Below are 18,289 nucleotides of genomic sequence, written 5' to 3' on the forward strand. Positions count from 1 at the left end.
CATGAATTAAAAGTGTAAGTCAATATACTAATTCCTATAATAACTCCATAATTTTGTCATATATTCTACTTTTAGTAGCCCTTATCATATATTTATTAATCATATAAAATATATTATAATAAAATATTAATATATATTTATCAATATATTAATTATTAATATATCCTATAAAAATATATTTATTACTCCTATAAATTATTAATCTTATAAAAATATCTTATTTTTCATTATAGAATTAATATTTTTATTTATACTTATAACAGATTTTTTTAATACTAATAATTATTTTGATTAGAAAAGTAAGGTAAATAGAAGTAATATAGTAATATATTAAATATTTTCATTACATAAATATAAAAAATAATAATATATTTCTACTAGAATTTAAAATTATCCTTCAATAATAATGGGATAATAATATGATTAGTAATATATTATAATATAATATATATCATTAATATAATATATAATATCAATATAATATATATATATTGACATAATTATTGATGGTATATTGATATATCAATTTTTTGCTAACTTGAGGGGTATTTTTGTCTTTAACTTTCAACCCAGGATCATTGCTTTGGGGTGATCTTGGATTTCTGACCTCAAGGACGTGTATCCAATCACCGAGTTGGAGGATGATTTGAGGAGTGGAGGTGATTTAAGATCACTGCCACGTAGGATCACCATGGTGCAACCAAACACGGTGATCTCATCACCTCCACTTACATCATCCTTAATCCTAGGACAATCATCCCATATCAAACGCCTCCTAATTGGATATAGGGCCCTCTCGCCCGTGAGTTGCTCATAGAGTAAGCTTTGGACAATGCCTCCTAATCCACTATTTCTCTATGTATTATCTTTTTACCTTTTGAATATAACCATTGCTCCACCTATTACAACCAACCAACTATTTTTTGGTAAAACTATGCTAAGAGTTGTTGGAAACCAATCATAATACACAATGACCTAAACACATTCCATAATAGTGAATCTATGTATACGATAACACAAATAGTTGGCAATCATATAATGAATTTATTATGAATATGTCGTTGTGACAATACATATTTTATAGAAAAATGATGTAACAAATAATTTTTTAGGGCCTGTTTGGGCATTTAGCAGGATTTGAATTAAATTTTCTGCTGAATTTATAGGCTGAAAAGTCCATTTTAGCATAGCCCATATCAACCCAATACCTTCCCGCCCAAATTTTGTGGTAAATATTGTTGCTCCTATTGACCAGCAAGCCTTCAAATTAGAATTTAGGCTTAAAATCTTCAAACAACAGCATCGATATATTTAAGTTTAAATATAAATTCTATAAATAAAAAAAAATTATAGTTATAAAAATAAATTGTGGTTGTTAAGCTTAAAATATCCAAAAACAGTATTAATATATAAGTACAATACCTCTATTTGCAAAACAATATAAAACTTTTTAATCCCAAATTAGTTTCACTGCTATATAGAGCAAAACGTCAACCGGCCATAATAAATTGAACAGCCAAAGATATATCACTTGAAGAGTATTCATGACCTATGTGAGACCGAAAAATATGAGAAAGGTAATCTGGACTCTCAAGAGAGAGAGCTCATGAAAATGTCCAATTAGAGAAAATCAATAATCTATGGATATAAGTGCAACCATCATGAGGTCCACGAATTTTTCCCACAAAACCAACATAAAATGATAAATATAGGACATGCAATATAAACTAATAATCCAGATTATGTTTATAATACCCATTGTTATTTATATTGTTTGATGTGTTCATAGACATCCATAAAACAGCATCAAAAGATGCTTTTTAGGTGCAAGCCCAAGCTAATGGTAGAGGTCTGGTGTTATTCTCTCCAATTTGCATGAGATGCAATGGAAACATCAACAATTAATGTAAACTCCTTTAAAAATTGGGAATGTCTGATGAGATGGAAGATTTCGTCCCATAACATGGATTTCTACAGGAACAAAAAAAGCCGAAACAAAACAAAACATTCCATCCATTGGATCATTCAGCTTCTCTTCTCTTTGCTGTGGAGGATACTAGGACTTAATCATCCCACCCGGTTGGCTGTATATTGAGGTACCCAGTCAATACAGCAACCTGATCATTCCAGTCAGTGGCCTCTGATTTGCCACGATCCTCTCCCCATCGAGTTGGTTTGCAATCATCAGCACGACCAGTTTCCTCTACTTCATCATCGTCACCCCAGCCAGTTGGCTGGATATTGAAGTTATCGCTACCCGATTCAACCTGAGGGTTTGCTCCTGATGAATCATTACCCCACTCGCCCTTGTTCTGGTGCCACTGATACTGGGTTGGAGCATCTTCACCCCACCGGTCTGCATGCTGTTCATACTCCACTGGCACATCTTCACCCCACCGGTCTACATTACTGGAGTATGACTCTGGGATCTTTGGTTCACAATCAAATCCAGCATCTTCCTCGGGATAGTCTTGGCTTTCTAGAACAGGTAGGGGACAGCCCTGGTATGAACCATTGTCCATGCAGTACCTTAAGAGCTTGGCCCAGTGTCTATCCTGCAAATGGGAAAGCAAAATGAATTTTATTTTTATTATGATACGACTAAGAAAACTACAACAATAAGCTCCAGACTGAAAAAGATAAACCAGGAAGCCTATTCATATGAATAATTGGTCAATGTAGCTTGTTGTAACATCTGAAATCATATGATAGCTTGAATTAAAGCAAAACACTGAAATCCATAACCAAGAAAAAAGTTGTCAACTGAAAAGACATGACATCAGCTCGATTTTTTCCGCATCCAAATCATTTTGTCATTATTTTTTATGAAAGCAATGAGATAGCTAAGCAGATATCATCAAAGTATAGATTTCCAGAACACCCTTCAACCTGAGCCCATTCAGCTTCATGTTAAAGAAGCTTCAAATCCAACAAAAAAAAGAGGTGTGCTGGAGGTCCATGCGTGTAGATATCTTCGAACCACATGTGCTCTAACATTGCCAAATATCCTATTGACTCGGTCAATGGTTCTACAACTGGTGAACCTTTGCTGGCATGAGATGGATTCATCCTTCATTCATCAGTTTTCTCCATCGTTATGGCTTTTCTCCATGCCAGCATCCCATCCTCAGTGGACCATTACCATTTGCGAGCAGTGAATGCCAAATGCTGGGATACACCAGAAATTGACACCTAATGAACCATTACAGATATTGTAGAAGCCTAGAAACAGAGGATGATTTACAAGATGATGGATTTAGCTTGCCTCAGACAGGGGCTTGTCCACTAAGTCGTTGAATTATTTTATCTCATCCATTTAGATACTCAAGGTCCCTTGGCCTAAAAATATAATTTTTTCGTGATAGCGGGTTCTAATTCAAAGATTATTTGGCTGGTTTTCAGAAGATGAGCAGAAGAGGCTTCATGCTCAAAAGAACTCCAGAGAAGTGAGGAGAAAAGGGTATCTCGAAGAGGCGCGTGATGGAAGCCTGTGTTCATGATGAATGCAAACGCAATCAAGTCCATCATGCCCAGCTTCTTCCCCTAAGTGCCAGATAACTGAGGAAGGAGAAGAGGTTTCTCATCATTGATCCCAACCATCGCCACCCTACCTATCACATATGCAGGGCATAGTACATGGCAGTGGAACAGGATCTAATCCACACTGCGGTGCCCATGGCAGGCCACGAGCAATAGCATGTATCTGAGAGTGAAAAATATCAATAAAGAAGAAAGAAAGTAGGAAACAACCCTCAACTGTTCAGTGTTCAGCAGTTAAATAAAAATTGAACCAGTCCATGCAGCACCTGAAGGCCTACAATGTGTGTAGGTCAATGCTTCTCCAACATAGACTAGACTCAGATTACAAACATAGAAGCAATCTGACTTCACAATAAATAAAAACAGAGAAGCAATCGGACTTCACAATAAACTATTCCAATACAATCCATCAAAACAGCACATCGTTATTCAATAAGTTATTAAATCACTCCAATAATATCATCCATCTTTAGGAAAAAGGATTACATTCACAATCAGCATTGAATTTACAACCATGCCAAAGTTCCTTTTCTGTTGCTCATAATACAACACTGATGCAAGAATGAATATCAGCGCATGATCAAGGAAGCATGTGATAAAAAGTTTACATGCAAAAGCAATAGAAGTGTCGTCTTACACTCATATTAAGCATTTTAGATGAAAATCCAAGGTTTAAAATACCAAGAATCAATACCAATCAACCAAAGGTGGGAACAGCATACATCATTGAGGATTACCCAATAGAGGGTTCCAGAAAGTATGTATAGATACACCTCAAACACATGCACATCATTTTCAGCTTCCAAACCCTGATAGGATTTTTTTTATCATAAATGAAAGTTTTCTTGTTTAAATTCATGTTTTGCCAAGAAATAACGTAGGAGTATCAAGTTAAGTGCCCCAGTCAAGTTTTTCTGTTTGTGCTGTAGTCATTAAAATACAGAAATATCACTTAAAGGTAGATAATTGTAACCTGCAACACATTTAAAAGACACGTGCTAAAATTAGCAATTGAAGTGCAACCTATCTCAGAAGTTGTTCAATTATCTAATGTTATACCTATATTTAGTCTGGTATCTTTCCTTTATATTTCCTTTCATTTTTTTCATCATAATCTGTATTTTGTTTTGCTTTCTTCTTTATTCCCTTCACATCTACTTCTGTTTTTCCCTATTTTCTTCCTAATATTGATCCTTAATTGCTTCAACTGTTATCAAAACATTTTATAGCTACAGACCTCACTTCTCAGACCAATCATTCAATACCCTTCAAATCCTTTTGCATGCTTGTTGGAGATTTCCATTCACTAGTTAAACCAAAGTTTCATAATCTCTAGGTTTTTTGCCACATCTATTATCAATTTGGTGTTGGATCCAACTATCATAGTTCAGATTTATTAAAAACTCAGGTCTAAACTTGAATTTCCATCAAACTATAGGTTTCACCCTTGCTTCCCTAGACTTTATAGACCCCTTCTATATACTGCCTTGCATCAGTTAATAAAAAAAATGATAATAAGGCTACGAATTTCAAAGATTCTGTTTTAACGTTAGAAGAAAAGACGACATCTATTGCTGATACATCAGAAGAAGGCTGTTTAGAAATTGAATTTCAGTTGGGAAAACTGTACTTCATGATCCTCCATCTGAAGAATAAGCTTGCAAACAAGATCCATTAAACTTTAAAGAAGTTGTCACCTCCAAAGAAATACATGTTGATAATGTTTTCTTCATTCAAGGCAACATTATGAATGGCAAAGCTGACTTGGAATATTTATGAAACTTGGGCTCATTCAGATCAGGTCAGGATTTATTTTTATCAAGCACAGTTATGTTCAATAGAATCATGCTGCAAGTGGAGTTCAAAGCTACTCGTCCCCAGTTAGCCATCAAACAGAATATAATCATTGCAACTTTGACTTAAAGGAACTCAAAGCAAATCCAAGACCACAGGTACAAATGTTGTGGGGGAGAAACACAGAATGCAGGTTGTCACAGACAACAGGTCACTCTACAAAAGGTTAAGGGAGGAAATGAGGGGAAAAGCCACATTTATAATGGATTTCATCTGCAATAAACTGCCTTGGTCTAATGTTCAAAGACATTGAGGAGTTGAGAAATGAAAAGGCAGTGGTGGAGAAAGGACGGGCCATTTCAAAGTTTGTCTACAATCATCACTGAGTCCTAGCACTTGTGAGTTATTCTAATGGAGATATATCGATGCCTACTCATTTTGTCACTAACTGCATTGCCCTAGAGAGACAACTTGACAAAAAGAGTGGGCTGATCCACATGTTCACTTCTCTCGACAAGAATTTTAGATTTGCTTTGAATCTGGAGGGGAGTAGCGGAGAGGATTGTCCATGGCCATACATTCTAGGAGGGCATGCAAGATATGGTACATGTGCATCCCCTATTTGTCATCCAAAGGAAAGTGGACAAAGGGGAGATCCCACACATGGGCAGTCTATTCTGCATGACAGCTAAAATGAACACAATCATACAGCAATGTCCCAGAAATTACATGACTTACTTGAACATTATTTACTCAAGGTGGGACATGCAGACGGGCCAGGTGTTTACATTTAGATGGTATAGCAACAAAACCTAAGTTGCTTTATTCTCATCAATAGCTTTCAATTTAAAACATTAGTTAAGTACTGTTGTCTAATCTTTTGCAGCATATTGCTTGAACCTCCACTTCCACTTTGCCAATGACCTAGCCATCTGGGAGCCTTACATGCTGACCATAAGGTAAGTATTGCAGAGGTTTGCCTCAGATCTAGAAAAGCATCAAGAGCTATTTAGGAGGTCAAACACATCCAATGTTTGTATACTAACTTTACGTGTTATCAACCACTGTTTTAACATGTTTCACTTCATTTAGGTGAAGATGTTTAGGGATGCGAATGGTAGCTTAGGGATCAGTCCATAATAAACAGTAGAACATCCTGTAATAAATGCCCAGGTATTAGATGAACCAAATGTGGGATATTTATGAAATGGCACCAAGAGAAGACCTCATGCAAGGCATGCCGTACCGATGCCGGAACCTATTCTGGTTGGCCAATGGTATGGTACAGTACTGTGTCATTTGATTTTGGCGCATTCCATCAAAGGGAGAGTCGACGAGGGAGGGGGAGAGGGAGGAGAGAGAGGAAGAGAGAGATGGGGAAGGAGGGAGGGAGAGGGAGAGGGAGAGGAAGGGAGGGAGAGAGAGAGGGAGAGGGAGGGGGAGCACTGGAGGAGGCCGGAGGAGGGTCAGGGAGGGCCGAAAGAGGGCTTCCGCCCTCGGTAACTCGGTTCCCTTGTTTCTAATGAAATAGGGGCCCAGAAGGCCTTTTTTTATTTTTGCGATTTTAAGTGAAGTCGGCTGGGGGATCCCCCTCCCTCTCCCCCTCCCTTGCCAATTTCTCAAACCGAGTCCATCACCAATTTCTCAAACCGAGGGGCAGACCATGTCGGTCCACCCCCAGTACAGTTCGATACATCCCGAATTCCGAATGGTACAGCATTCCATGGCCTTATACATTATGTTTATGTGCACTGAAACATGCAATTGAGGCTGAGATTTATCAAGCAGTAGAAGAAAAAAGATCAGAAGGGAAACAAGAGTTTGGAGCCTTCTGGTGATCCATTCAATCCTGGAATCCTACATAATGGTAGTGATCCCATGACTGCATAGTTAGAAAACCACAAGGGTGATATTTATGGATGAGCTTGGTGAACCTCCTAGGCTGCATATTTAGATTGCATGGTAGGCCAAGGTGCCGGATGCCGATTGGTGGACTCAAGAGCGCTTGGTCAACATAGCAAGTGATCAACAGTACCAGGGTTATGGTCGGGGCTGATACAATGAGAATCTGGATAGGGTGAGAGAATGAATATATTGTTGCAGACTTGCAGTAGACTGGTCGTTGTGATGCTGAGTTGATAAGTCAAGATGGCAGTCAAATCATTTAGAACATCAGAGCCAACCAAGGGAGCAAGGCTACTTCGGTTAGCAATGGTAGATCAAAAACCTTATTGCATGATTATGACAGCAAGACTTAGATGCCTTCTAATTTTGGCCTAAGTAGATCCTTGAAGAAGACTAGTGATGACGATGATAGCAACTTCAATGATGGGACCACTAATGCTGCAGGATCATAGGTGGGTTCGCAACTTCTTGGACTTGCTTTATGTACATGTGAGGCTAGATTTGATCATGCAACTCAGAATCGGGATCAAAGTGACAACCCATCCTAGTTCTATTGGAGGATCTCATAGGAGACCAAGGAACAAAGTAAAGGAGAAGGTTATTGCTAGTCTTGAGAGGAGTCAGAGCTGGGCATGGGAACAATATCCTTAGGGATAACAATCTTGGGATCAGTCATGTGATGTAGATGGCATCCCTAAGTCGGGTTGGTTGGGTGGTCAAGTAGGGACAATCAATGCTCTCACTTGGCATCCACTTCCCTTCTGTCCTACCAACATGCATTCAACAACACTTCCGATTTTTGGTCCATCTTCAATGTCCATAGTATGCTGTATAACAACACACATACACAAGACTTACATACTATAGATCAGTCAGCATCCTAGGAATATTGGCAACCTTTCTTGTGCTCCTTTAGGAAGGTACAGCTAGAACCCTTGGCATGGCAGCATAGCTTTAACTATGTCTTCCTCAGTGCCTATCAGGGTTGAGTACTCTCCTTTTATATTGATAACAGTGGTGCATAAGACAGTGCGGTATAATTATTACACAAGAACCATCGATACTGCTAGCCACACATGACACTGAAGCAACATCAAGGTTTTTTCAAGCAAATAGGCAATGTGGAGCTGGTGATGAATGAGAATGTGTATAAGCCTGCAAAGCACTCACACCGACATTGAGGTACGTGGTTGCACAAAGAACATGATACTATTATTGAATGATATTATAAATAATATCTCCTTTTGTTGCTTGTATGTATTTAAGATTTCAAGTTGCATGATTTATGTGAGATGTATATTTCTAACTTTAACATGCATAGAAAACCATGATTATTGCAGTTAACTCGATGCTGCCACTTCTTCCTTGCAAATACATAGAATTAAACAAGAAACATGGTAAAAAATCAAAATACGAATTTAGAGGCCAAAAAATGTCATACGTAGGATATTTTAGACATACCAATGCATACTCATCAACATGCTTGGTTAGTTTGATCCTCGGAATGGCCCAAGCGGAACTTGTCCTTGCTCGATGTGAGTCTAATCCTCAGTATTTTGGTCCTTCAAACAATCCATACTGACTGGTGTCAATCCCCATCCCACTTGATATCAATTAGTACCAACCATAGTATGCCGAACCGGTCCGGCCAGCTATCGATACGTCGGAATTGTGGAAACTGGTATAAGCCGGTTCTGTGTCGGAGACGAAGAAGATGAAGAGGAGAGAGAGCGCAGGGAAGAGAGGCAGGGAAGAGACCTATGGCCACCATCGGAGAGCCGCGAGAGAGCGGGGGGGCGGGGGAACCCGCGGGGGCGCGGCGGAGGCCGAGGCCGCGGCCGCGTCCCCTGTTTCGAAAGAAACAAGGGACGCGGCAACGGATTTTTATTTTGGGGGTTTTAAGTGAAATCGGCAAATCGGTTGCCGACTTCACTTAAAAATCCCTAAATTTTTTGCCGACTTCACTTAAAACCCCCAAAAAAGAAACAGGGGACGTGGCCACAGCCTCGGCCTTCGCCGCGCCCTCGCGGATTCCCCCCCCCCGCCATGCTTCATCGCTCCCTTAGCCTCCATCGCCTCTTCGCGGCTCTCCAATAGCGGCTACAGGTCTCCTCCCTCCCTCTCTTTTCCGCGTTCTCTCTCGTTCTCTTCTTCTTCCCCGGCTTCAGCGGAGAAGAGTTGGCTGATTCGTACCACCCGGTTCCGGTACGAACCGGAACCGTATCGGTCCAGTTGGCGACTGGTACGCCTACCGAACCCGGTACGGCGGACCTTGGTACCAACCATTATCAACCAAGATGGCCCAATATGGAGGGGACCAAGGTCCCAAGTGCATCCTAAGACCCAATAACTCATCAGTGGAATCAAAGATGTCCAGTATGGACCAATATGGACTCGTACATACAAGAGCTTAAACCCTTGATCTTTACTAGTCTAGTGGTGTATTCCACTCACTACATCTTTCTTTTACATCTATTTTATCTTCTATTGATATTAGAAGTTTGAACCACTATGAGGTACCATCTAAAGCACATCTCATGTGTTGCACAAGTTCTTTAAATGAAAAAATCAGTACGCACTATTTTTTCCACATAAGAATGAACGAGTGTGCACTTCATTCTTTTGGCATATCCATACTGAGTTGTTATAGTTTCTTTTCATATGTCCACACAATGTTTCTTAAACAATAGAGTGTGTTTACAAAAGATGGAACTTGCCTTTTAAAGACTCAAGTTTCATCAAAGTAAGCCAAAATTCAACACCATCCATGTTCAAATATTATAAATGATTTTGGACTTCTCAATTGAATACACAGAAATCTAGGTTCATTATCAAAGTTTCTAGAAAGCAAGATTTTTAAGTCCTGGCAAAACGGGGAGCATCCAGCCATCTCGTCCCATTTCTATAACAAAACATGACCAGGACAGGTTGGGACTTTGAAACCCATCCATGTGGAGAAAGAAGAAGAAAAAAAGGAAAGAAAGAAAGGAAGGAAAGTTGAAGAAAAGAAAAAGTGAAAGGAAAGAAGAAGAAAAAGAAAAGAAATAAAGGAAGGGAGAAGAAAAAGAATGAAAGGAAGAAAAGAAGGAAGAAAGGAAAGAGAAAGAAGAAGAAAAAGAAAAGAAAGAAAGAACCAAAGGAAGCGATAAGGAAAAGAAAGAAGAAAAAGGAAAGAAAGGAAGGTAAGGGAAAAGGGAGGAAAGAAGGAAGAAAGGATAGAAAGAAGAAAAAGAAAGAAAGAAAGAAAGAAAAAGAAAGGAAAGGGAAGGAAAGAAGGGGAGAGGTACGTCAATACCTATGGGACTTTTGACTGAGACAGCCGCCAGGACACGGCAGGACAATGGAGCATCCTGCTCCATAGAGAAATCGGGACACCCTCGTCCCATGAGATTTAAAACCTTGCTAGAAAGTCAATAAAATAATTATTTTTCTCAGGTTTTCAAACTGCAATTGTTCAAGAAACACAAACCATGCAAGAGGTGACTTAAAATACTATTCAAATTTCAAAGCAATACCTAAGCAGGAAGAACATGCAAATGAGGATCCATAAAGCTGACCTAAATAGTTGGGAAAGGCTGGATTGTTATGGTGATGGTTTGGGTGACTCAATATACTAGTCATGCATTATGACTGAACTTATATTTCAAGCAAAGGGCCATTTTCCAGCCAAAAGAGAATAAAAAAGGAGTTTTCATCATATCCTATGGAAAAGGTAAATAATAATAACACAAATTAATAAAATCTAGACAATACATGCAACTAGACTGAGACATCATAAATGGTAAATGTGTAGTATAGTCATGCTAGTCCAACCATGCAATCAATATGAGAAGAAATCACTAAATCACGTAGTTTGATCCAAGATCTGCAATCTTGGTACCAAACTACTAGGTACCATACCAATACATTACCAATTTAGAACGATACAGATTGGTACGTATGGTATTCACCCCATACCGAGACAGCTCTTGGGCCATTTTTCATACTTTAATCTCGGTACATCTCAGTACACATTAGCATGCCTCATTATGGGTCGACAATGATTGGTACGGGATATGTATCGACCTAAATATGGTTTTTGTACATTTGGACCTGGTACAATATGCATGCCCCGAACCAGGTTGTTCGAGGCAGTATGGCAATCACTTTGATCTTTAAAAATATAAAGACTAGTCTAAATATAGGTAACATGCTTTTCTGATGATTACAAAAAAGTTAGAAATGTTTGAGCTCCCAAAAAAGTTAATTATGACAATAAATGAGAGAGAAATGGAACTCGTACCAGCATTAAATAAATTGGTAGCAGAGTGGCAGCTACATAACACAACTCTAATTCAAGCATGTAACACCAAAGAGATTGAGCAAAGTATGACAAACAGCTTTAACTTGATATTAGTCCCTCCATAAATCATGCCAAGCATCATGACCAATGCTAGTTAAAAAAACATTGTTGACATGACAAGGAAATGGCAGAAAGTGCAAACACAGGGACATGGCTTAACCATGGATGCACTGTCAGTAGAATTGTCTCATCAATAAAGCTAAATATCCAAAGCTATTTGCTGTGCGTTAAATAAAGAAGCATTTAAGCAAGTACTTCATGATGCATGACTGATTGTTGTGTGTAGTCTAATCACAAATACAAAAGAAATAAGATGAAGATGAGGGGGCTGGTTAAGATTTATCCATATATCTAGTCTACAAGACACGAACCTAAAGTTCACAAATAAATTATGCATTTCTTAGCATTTTCTGTACAGACAACTTAAGAGATGGACATTATGGATCTCAACAAAGGAAGTACAGCTAAATCTTTAAGAACAGAAAGGGTTTCTCAAACAGAGCTAGAAATTCTAATACAAAACACATCAGTTAGGAGATTAATACAAAAGGAAGCAATCATACTAACTTAGAAAACCACATCATAGGAACCTTGTGTTTGAAGAAAACAAACATCCAGGAAATACTAAATGGTTAGGCAAGCCCGTGTCTTTAATAATACAACCATTCAACCAGTGTCTTTAATAATACAACCATTCCTCTGAACTAGTATTTGTTTGTATTATGTACATGCAAAACATTATTTGCATCAGGATCTATGGATGTTTTGAATCAGATGTATGAAGAGTGGCACACTTTAAGCTATAATATAATGCAGAAGAAGATCATACTGTATAGTTCACAATAAAGAATTGCATGGCAACTATAGATCATTTAAAATTTTAAACTATATTCAATAGTGGAACAAAAGAGAAAACAAAAAAGGGAAGGGAACAATTTAGCAAAACAAATGATTCAAATTCTAGCAGACAAAAGGATGAGCATCACCTTAGCAATGACATGTGGATTTCCAACAATGATTAACAAGGATCTAGCACGAGTTATGGAAACATTAAATCTTCTAGGATTACTGAGGAATCCCAAACTGTGCACCCGGTCAAATTCATTATGTTTAACAGTTGATCTGACTGTAGATATGATTATAATTTGCCTTTCTTGCCCTTGAAATTGTTCAACACTTCCCACCTTCAGATCTGGCATCTCAAGCAATTCAAGGGCTTTCTTTAACTTGAGTACTTGCTGACGGTATGGAGTAATAATTCCAATATCAGTCTCATCTATGTCAGTATTCATAATCAGTTTCCTGATGAATTCTACTACTTTACTAGCCTCGATTCTATTAAACCAAGATGGATTACTACCCTCCCTCTCATCACATCCCTGAATTCCGAAAAAGAGAACAGGAAATGCTTTATTTGGAAGACCCACTGAATCATAAATAGATGTTGGTTTCTCCTCTTTACAAGCAATCAATTCATTCTTGTAGAAAAGCCTTGAAGGGAGCTCCAAGATAGCTGGGTGACAACGGTAGTTTCTTACCAGCTTCATCACATAGTTTTCATCACCAATTTCATAGTATTTGCACTCAAAAAGTCTTTCCAAGTATGATTTTCCCAAGCCATAACTCTCTGCATTTCTCGAATAAATTACAGGTCCCAGCTGCATAGGGTCTCCAGCTAGCACAATGACAGTGTCTCGTGCACATAAGTTTGATACAGGAACCATTGTCTCTGGCTCAGAGGCTTGACCAGCCTCATCCAAGAAAATGTGGGAGAAGTGACCGTTGTAGATGCCTTCAGCATATAGTAGAGATGCACTCATGTATGTTGATACAATGATCTTGTAACGCAGTAAAGCCTTGAGTGGAGGGCATTTAAATACCATATCTTCAAAGAAGCAAAAACGGATAAAGTGAGGCTTAACATCTTCATAAGGGCGGCTGGTTGCGTTTAGCCTAAATATATCATTTTCTCGAACACCAACGCCTTCACCAAGCAGCTTTTCCAAAATATGATCTGCTGCATTATTTGAAGACGCACAAACAAGAATGTGTGCTTTTCTCCTGGTTTTGTAGAGCTGTAGTATAGCCTCCACCAACGTGATTGTCTTACCAGTTCCCGGAGGTCCATAGATGACATAAGGAGGAGCACCTTTACAGCCAAGTATCATTTCAACCGAACGCACTTGCTCCCTGTTTAGAAGTGCATTCAGTTGGACAAATGATGAAGCTACAATCATCCTTCTATGAGATGACTGACATGGAAAGAGCAACTCTGGCCCTAACTTTTCAGCAGCACGAACTGCCTGATATAACCTCCTCATATTCACTCTGTTGTATGTGAAGCTAACATTGTAAAGATCCTCATCGCGGTGATGCTTGTGTAAATCCTTATTAAATCGTAAAAATATTTCATCAGCCTCGACCCTGTGAATGTAACCCTGTAGAAAATCCAACCTATTCTGTCAAACTAAATATTATAAGTTAAAGAAGGCTTGAGTAATGCAGAAACTTAAAACACATGTATAAACCTGATAAGGACGGCTTTCATTGTCTGAACTGTCAGTTGCAAGCTGGGCAAATATATAGTCTCCATAAACCAGTGAAGGCCTTCTCTCAGCCAATCCAGGAACCTCGAGAGACAAAAACTGGTAACTCCTCCTTTTCATAGTTACGCACTCCATGTCATATGCTGTCATTTCTTGCTGCAAAAGCAATTTAACAGTTAGCAAGACAAAAGTGATCTTTAACCTTCGATTATTCTTCTGAGAACAAGAGTTATTTACCTCCAAATGAACTTCTTCCATGACAAGCAGTGTGCTGAAATATCTCTCATAGTTATTACTATTCAATCCTTCTGTGATGACTTCAGGTACCTTTTTATTTTCAACAATTTCACGCATATCTTGGGGTATGGCAAACTGAGGAAGTTTATATTTAAACCCCTGTATACTTGCCCGAGGTGGGCGTTGACCTGCCACATATTGGCCATAATCAAATTTCTTTTTTCGGGAGGAACCTCTTGAATAGGGCTTATCAGAAAACAAAGACTGCGATACTTTATCCTCTGCTAATAGAAAGGCCACCCTCTCAATTTTTTCATCACCCAGATCAAAATGAATAACTGACGTATGCAAGCCAATTTCTTTTGGTTTACATGACAGCCAAATCGTGAGATTCTGCCCAGGCTGAAGAACCCTATCCTCCAAATAAGTCAACCCCATAAAACTACGCTTTGCACCCTCATCAGCATCATCAGATGGAGGTTCCATCAATGACAGAGCATAGCTATCCTCAGGATTTGCGGAGAAGATCCTAACACTCCACAATTCTTTTGGATCGCTAGTGGTGTTTCTAATATTAATCAAATATGATGATGTTTCTCCTATGAGAGCAGACTGCGGTTTCCCACCAACAAAAGGGAAAGGAATTGTAATTACAACAGAACCTTCTTCAAGTGGATTGAAAGAGTGGAGGGATTCATCATCCTCGAAATCTAAGAACCCTACTTCTGGCTTCTCTCCAATTACTGAGTATTCTTCATCCCACGTATTTTCACCAAGTGTACCCATTGTACAATGAACCTTCACTCAAGAAGGTGCCTACCCTGCATGATGCCCAAGGCTCATTAGAACTCATCCCTTTTTTGGCCCCATTTTAACATGACAACATCAGTACAAGCAATATCATCTACTCCATCAAAGAAAAAGAAGATTAGTTTCATGAGATATCACCAACAAGGTGCTCATGCAGAAAGGCCAATTAAGAAGCTTAATTGATAGCAAAATTAATGAGAATAGTGAAAATGAGGATATCTATTCTAGTAGCATTGTAAGATCATCTCAAACAACTGTTTTCCATTAGTGAATGTAGGGAGAATTAAAAGTAACTTGATGAACAATAACATTAATAAGAAAAAATAGAATATTCAAAAAATGCACTTCGCACTAGAATATCAACAAATTCAGTAATACTAATAATATATACAACAGTTTTCACCAATGTAATAATATGAAACCCCTTTCAATTATTAATGTAAATAGAACCAGATCTATTGTAACAAACAAAAACATCAATAATATATATCAACAGGAAAGATATTTAAACAAACCTTAGTAGAAGTAAGATGAGGCTCCACAGATAGATCTGGACTGAAGCAGAAAAATCTTCAAGACCGCAGATTCTGTACACCAAAAGCATATGATAAATGAGATATGGGATCCCTTTAAAACAAGAAAAGGATGCAAATAAACACTTCAACATTTTCTACAAAACCACATTTCGACATTGTATGCATCAAAAATCATTAATACATATATCAATAATACCAGATAACCTTAACCCAGATAACAAGTTTTTTCGATGATTGGAACCATTAAAAGTGAATTAACCAAAAGTATAATAGAATTGATAAATATAAAGAAAATTGATATTAACCAAATACAATGATACACAGCAACACTAGACCCAGTTAACCAACTCCACCACCCACCCCCACCCCCCCCTACGCCTCAATCCCAACCCAGCAAAGGAAAAAAAAAATGGGAGAAAGGCCTACAAAAAGGGGAGGGGCAGAAAAGCGTCGAACTTTAGATGAGATTCATACACATCCACATCTTGACAGCTATTTTTTAATCCATAAGATAGCTCTAAATGCCATTTAAAAATTACAGAAAACAATCTTAACCCAGATTTTACAATCTCTTTTTTCCTATCCGTACTTTGGACTATTGAAACCATTTGAAATGGAGAGACCAAAAAGCATCACAGAATTTGCAAAAAAAATATAATAAGAAAACCTACCAATGCTTCAAAAATTTCAGAACAGGAAATACCAATAAAATTCAGGAAAAGAAAATAAATGGCATACTCTTTTAAATACAAATCAAAGACAACAAATATCCACATCCATCTCCAAATGCCATTAGTTACAAACAACAACCCTAACCCAGATCCTAAAAGATCCATCTTTTCCACCCTTTGCATGACTAAAATCATTTGTAATGGAGATAAACAAAAGCATCAAGAATTTCAGAAAAATTAAAAAAAATAGCACAAAAAATCAGAAAAATGAGAAAAAGTTTAAGGGAAGTATCAACGTCTACATACATTTCGAAAACAATTATAGACTCATAAATATCTCAATCTATAACTAAAAAACTGAGCTTCCAATGAGACAGATTACAGAAAACAGACTCAATTCAGACCCCAAAAACTTCTTTTTTCCCTGTAGATTAGACTGTAACCAACTAAAATGGACATCAAAAAACCGAAATTCTCCAATCTAGCAATTAAGAATGGGTGACAACATTAGGAATCGAAGAAACAAGTACCTTCCGATCAAACGAACACAACGGATTCCCGATGCCCGATGGACATTGAGATCAATCTATAGATGGTGAAGGGCGACCAACGAAACCTCGTGGCCCAATCAATCGGTAGGGGGATCCAAGCGATTATTTCCACCAAGAGAAGAAGAGAAAAAATGAAATTTGGGGGCGATTTTGCGATCGGCGGGCTGAACGAAGTAATAAGAGTAGTGAACGAAAGCGAGTGAGGGAGCGCAGAGAAAGGTTGCCCGGTGTCCATCTCTGTACGTCTAAAGGGGCCTCACGTCCTCATTTCTCTCTCTCTCTTTCGCGTATTCGATTCTGCATCAAGCCAAACACAGAACAGCTAACCCAAAACCAATGATAGTATTGCACGTACCATATTTTTCATGATGAGATCTTGAACCCGTGGGAAGCTCCCTCAGGTTTTTACTCACTAATGCCGTGTTGTCACCACATAAACATGATGTTCAATCATAACTGTCTGCCCAAATTAAATATTTCTCAAATTGTGTGCTTTATTTCTATGTGGAAAAACTTTATGCTCATAGATCCGACAACTTGAAATACAGCAAACCTTGCATCTTACAAGCTATCGTTGTTCATATGATGCATGAGACACATCGATATATAAGTGAGCTTGCATAATTGTTTAATCATTACGCATTTTTCTAAAAAAAATTATAAAAAAAAATAGAACTTTTCCGTTGCTACTATGTAAACAACACCAAGCTACTATAGGAAAAATACCGCAAGAAAATAATATCAGCATACAAAGAGTATGGATAAGAGCTTCCTTGTAAGTATGATATTTTTTTTTTAAGATTCATGGATTTGGCTATGCAGTTGGAAAACAAGCTTCCATGCCAAAAATTTAGGTACTCCTTACTATTTTTTCACAGAGAGTTTCTTATAAAATTTTTGTAGAGATAGAATTGCATGGATCACACCCCATCTTATGTATTGCAAGCTAGTATTGTGAGGGCCTGGTCTACTGATAGGCCCACACATGAATTGGGCTGAAAGCCCATCGAGCAAAGGATTATACGGCCCTGTGCGTGGAGAGGAAGAAGAAGACCCCTAGAGATCAAGGGAGATCAAGCTTATCATCTTTGAGCCAATTTTCATCTATATAAAAGGGCCCCTCTTCCTCTTTTTGGCATCCACCTTCAAAGTTCTCTCATTAAAGGTTGAGATCACTTGTTCTCCGCCGCGAATCTAGGGAGGGTTTTGCCGCCAATCCGAGCGGGGAAGCTCACCGAAGACGAGGTAAGCTTCCTCTCTTTCTTATTCCGGCCTTTGAGCCATTGCCTCCACCTTGATAACTGGTCGGCGAATCGCCGGATTGAGCTCTGGGCAAGTCTCCTGTTTTTTCTAGTTC

General features: G+C 38.3%; 1 protein-coding gene across 2 annotated transcripts; it reads right to left on the reverse strand.

The window, feature by feature from the left end:
* Window positions 1–1,743: 1,743 nt before the first annotated feature.
* On the reverse strand, window positions 1,744–17,185 carry SDE3 (P-loop containing nucleoside triphosphate hydrolases superfamily protein). Of its 2 annotated transcripts, none has more exons than XM_008806738.5 (6): window positions 16,912–17,185; window positions 15,690–15,761; window positions 14,365–15,185; window positions 14,110–14,283; window positions 12,568–14,019; window positions 1,744–2,555 (listed from the first exon to the last, which is right to left on the reverse strand). In XM_008806738.5, the coding sequence occupies exons 3-6, from the start codon at window positions 15,148–15,150 to the stop codon at window positions 2,064–2,066; spliced, it is 2,904 nt and encodes a 967-aa protein (XP_008804960.2). In that variant the 5' UTR covers window positions 15,151–15,185; window positions 15,690–15,761; window positions 16,912–17,185; the 3' UTR covers window positions 1,744–2,063. The 2 variants fall into 2 exon arrangements, with proteins under 2 accessions (XP_008804960.2, XP_038972249.2); XM_039116321.3 differs by having other exon boundaries at window positions 14,365–15,268; window positions 16,912–17,183.
* Window positions 17,186–18,289: the final 1,104 nt, after the last annotated feature.

The sequence above is a fragment of the Phoenix dactylifera genome, chromosome 5 (assembly GCF_051530095.1).
Source record: "Phoenix dactylifera cultivar Ajwa chromosome 5, Ajwa_hap1_PhDact_Kaust_v1.1, whole genome shotgun sequence".
Taxonomy (NCBI): domain Eukaryota; kingdom Viridiplantae; phylum Streptophyta; class Magnoliopsida; order Arecales; family Arecaceae; genus Phoenix; species Phoenix dactylifera.

Excerpts from the sequence above, each read along its gene's own strand:
- SDE3 (XM_008806738.5), bottom strand. The coding sequence starts at position 15,150 with ATGGGTACACTTGGTGAAAATACGTGGGATGAAGAATACTCAGTAATT. Across the intron at positions 14,284-14,364 it reads TGGAAGAAGTTCATTTGGAG|CAAGAAATGACAGCATATGA; the intron begins GTAAATAACTCT and ends TTGCTTTTGCAG. Across the intron at positions 14,020-14,109 it reads ATGAAAGCCGTCCTTATCAG|GGTTACATTCACAGGGTCGA; the intron begins GTTTATACATGT and ends GATTTTCTACAG.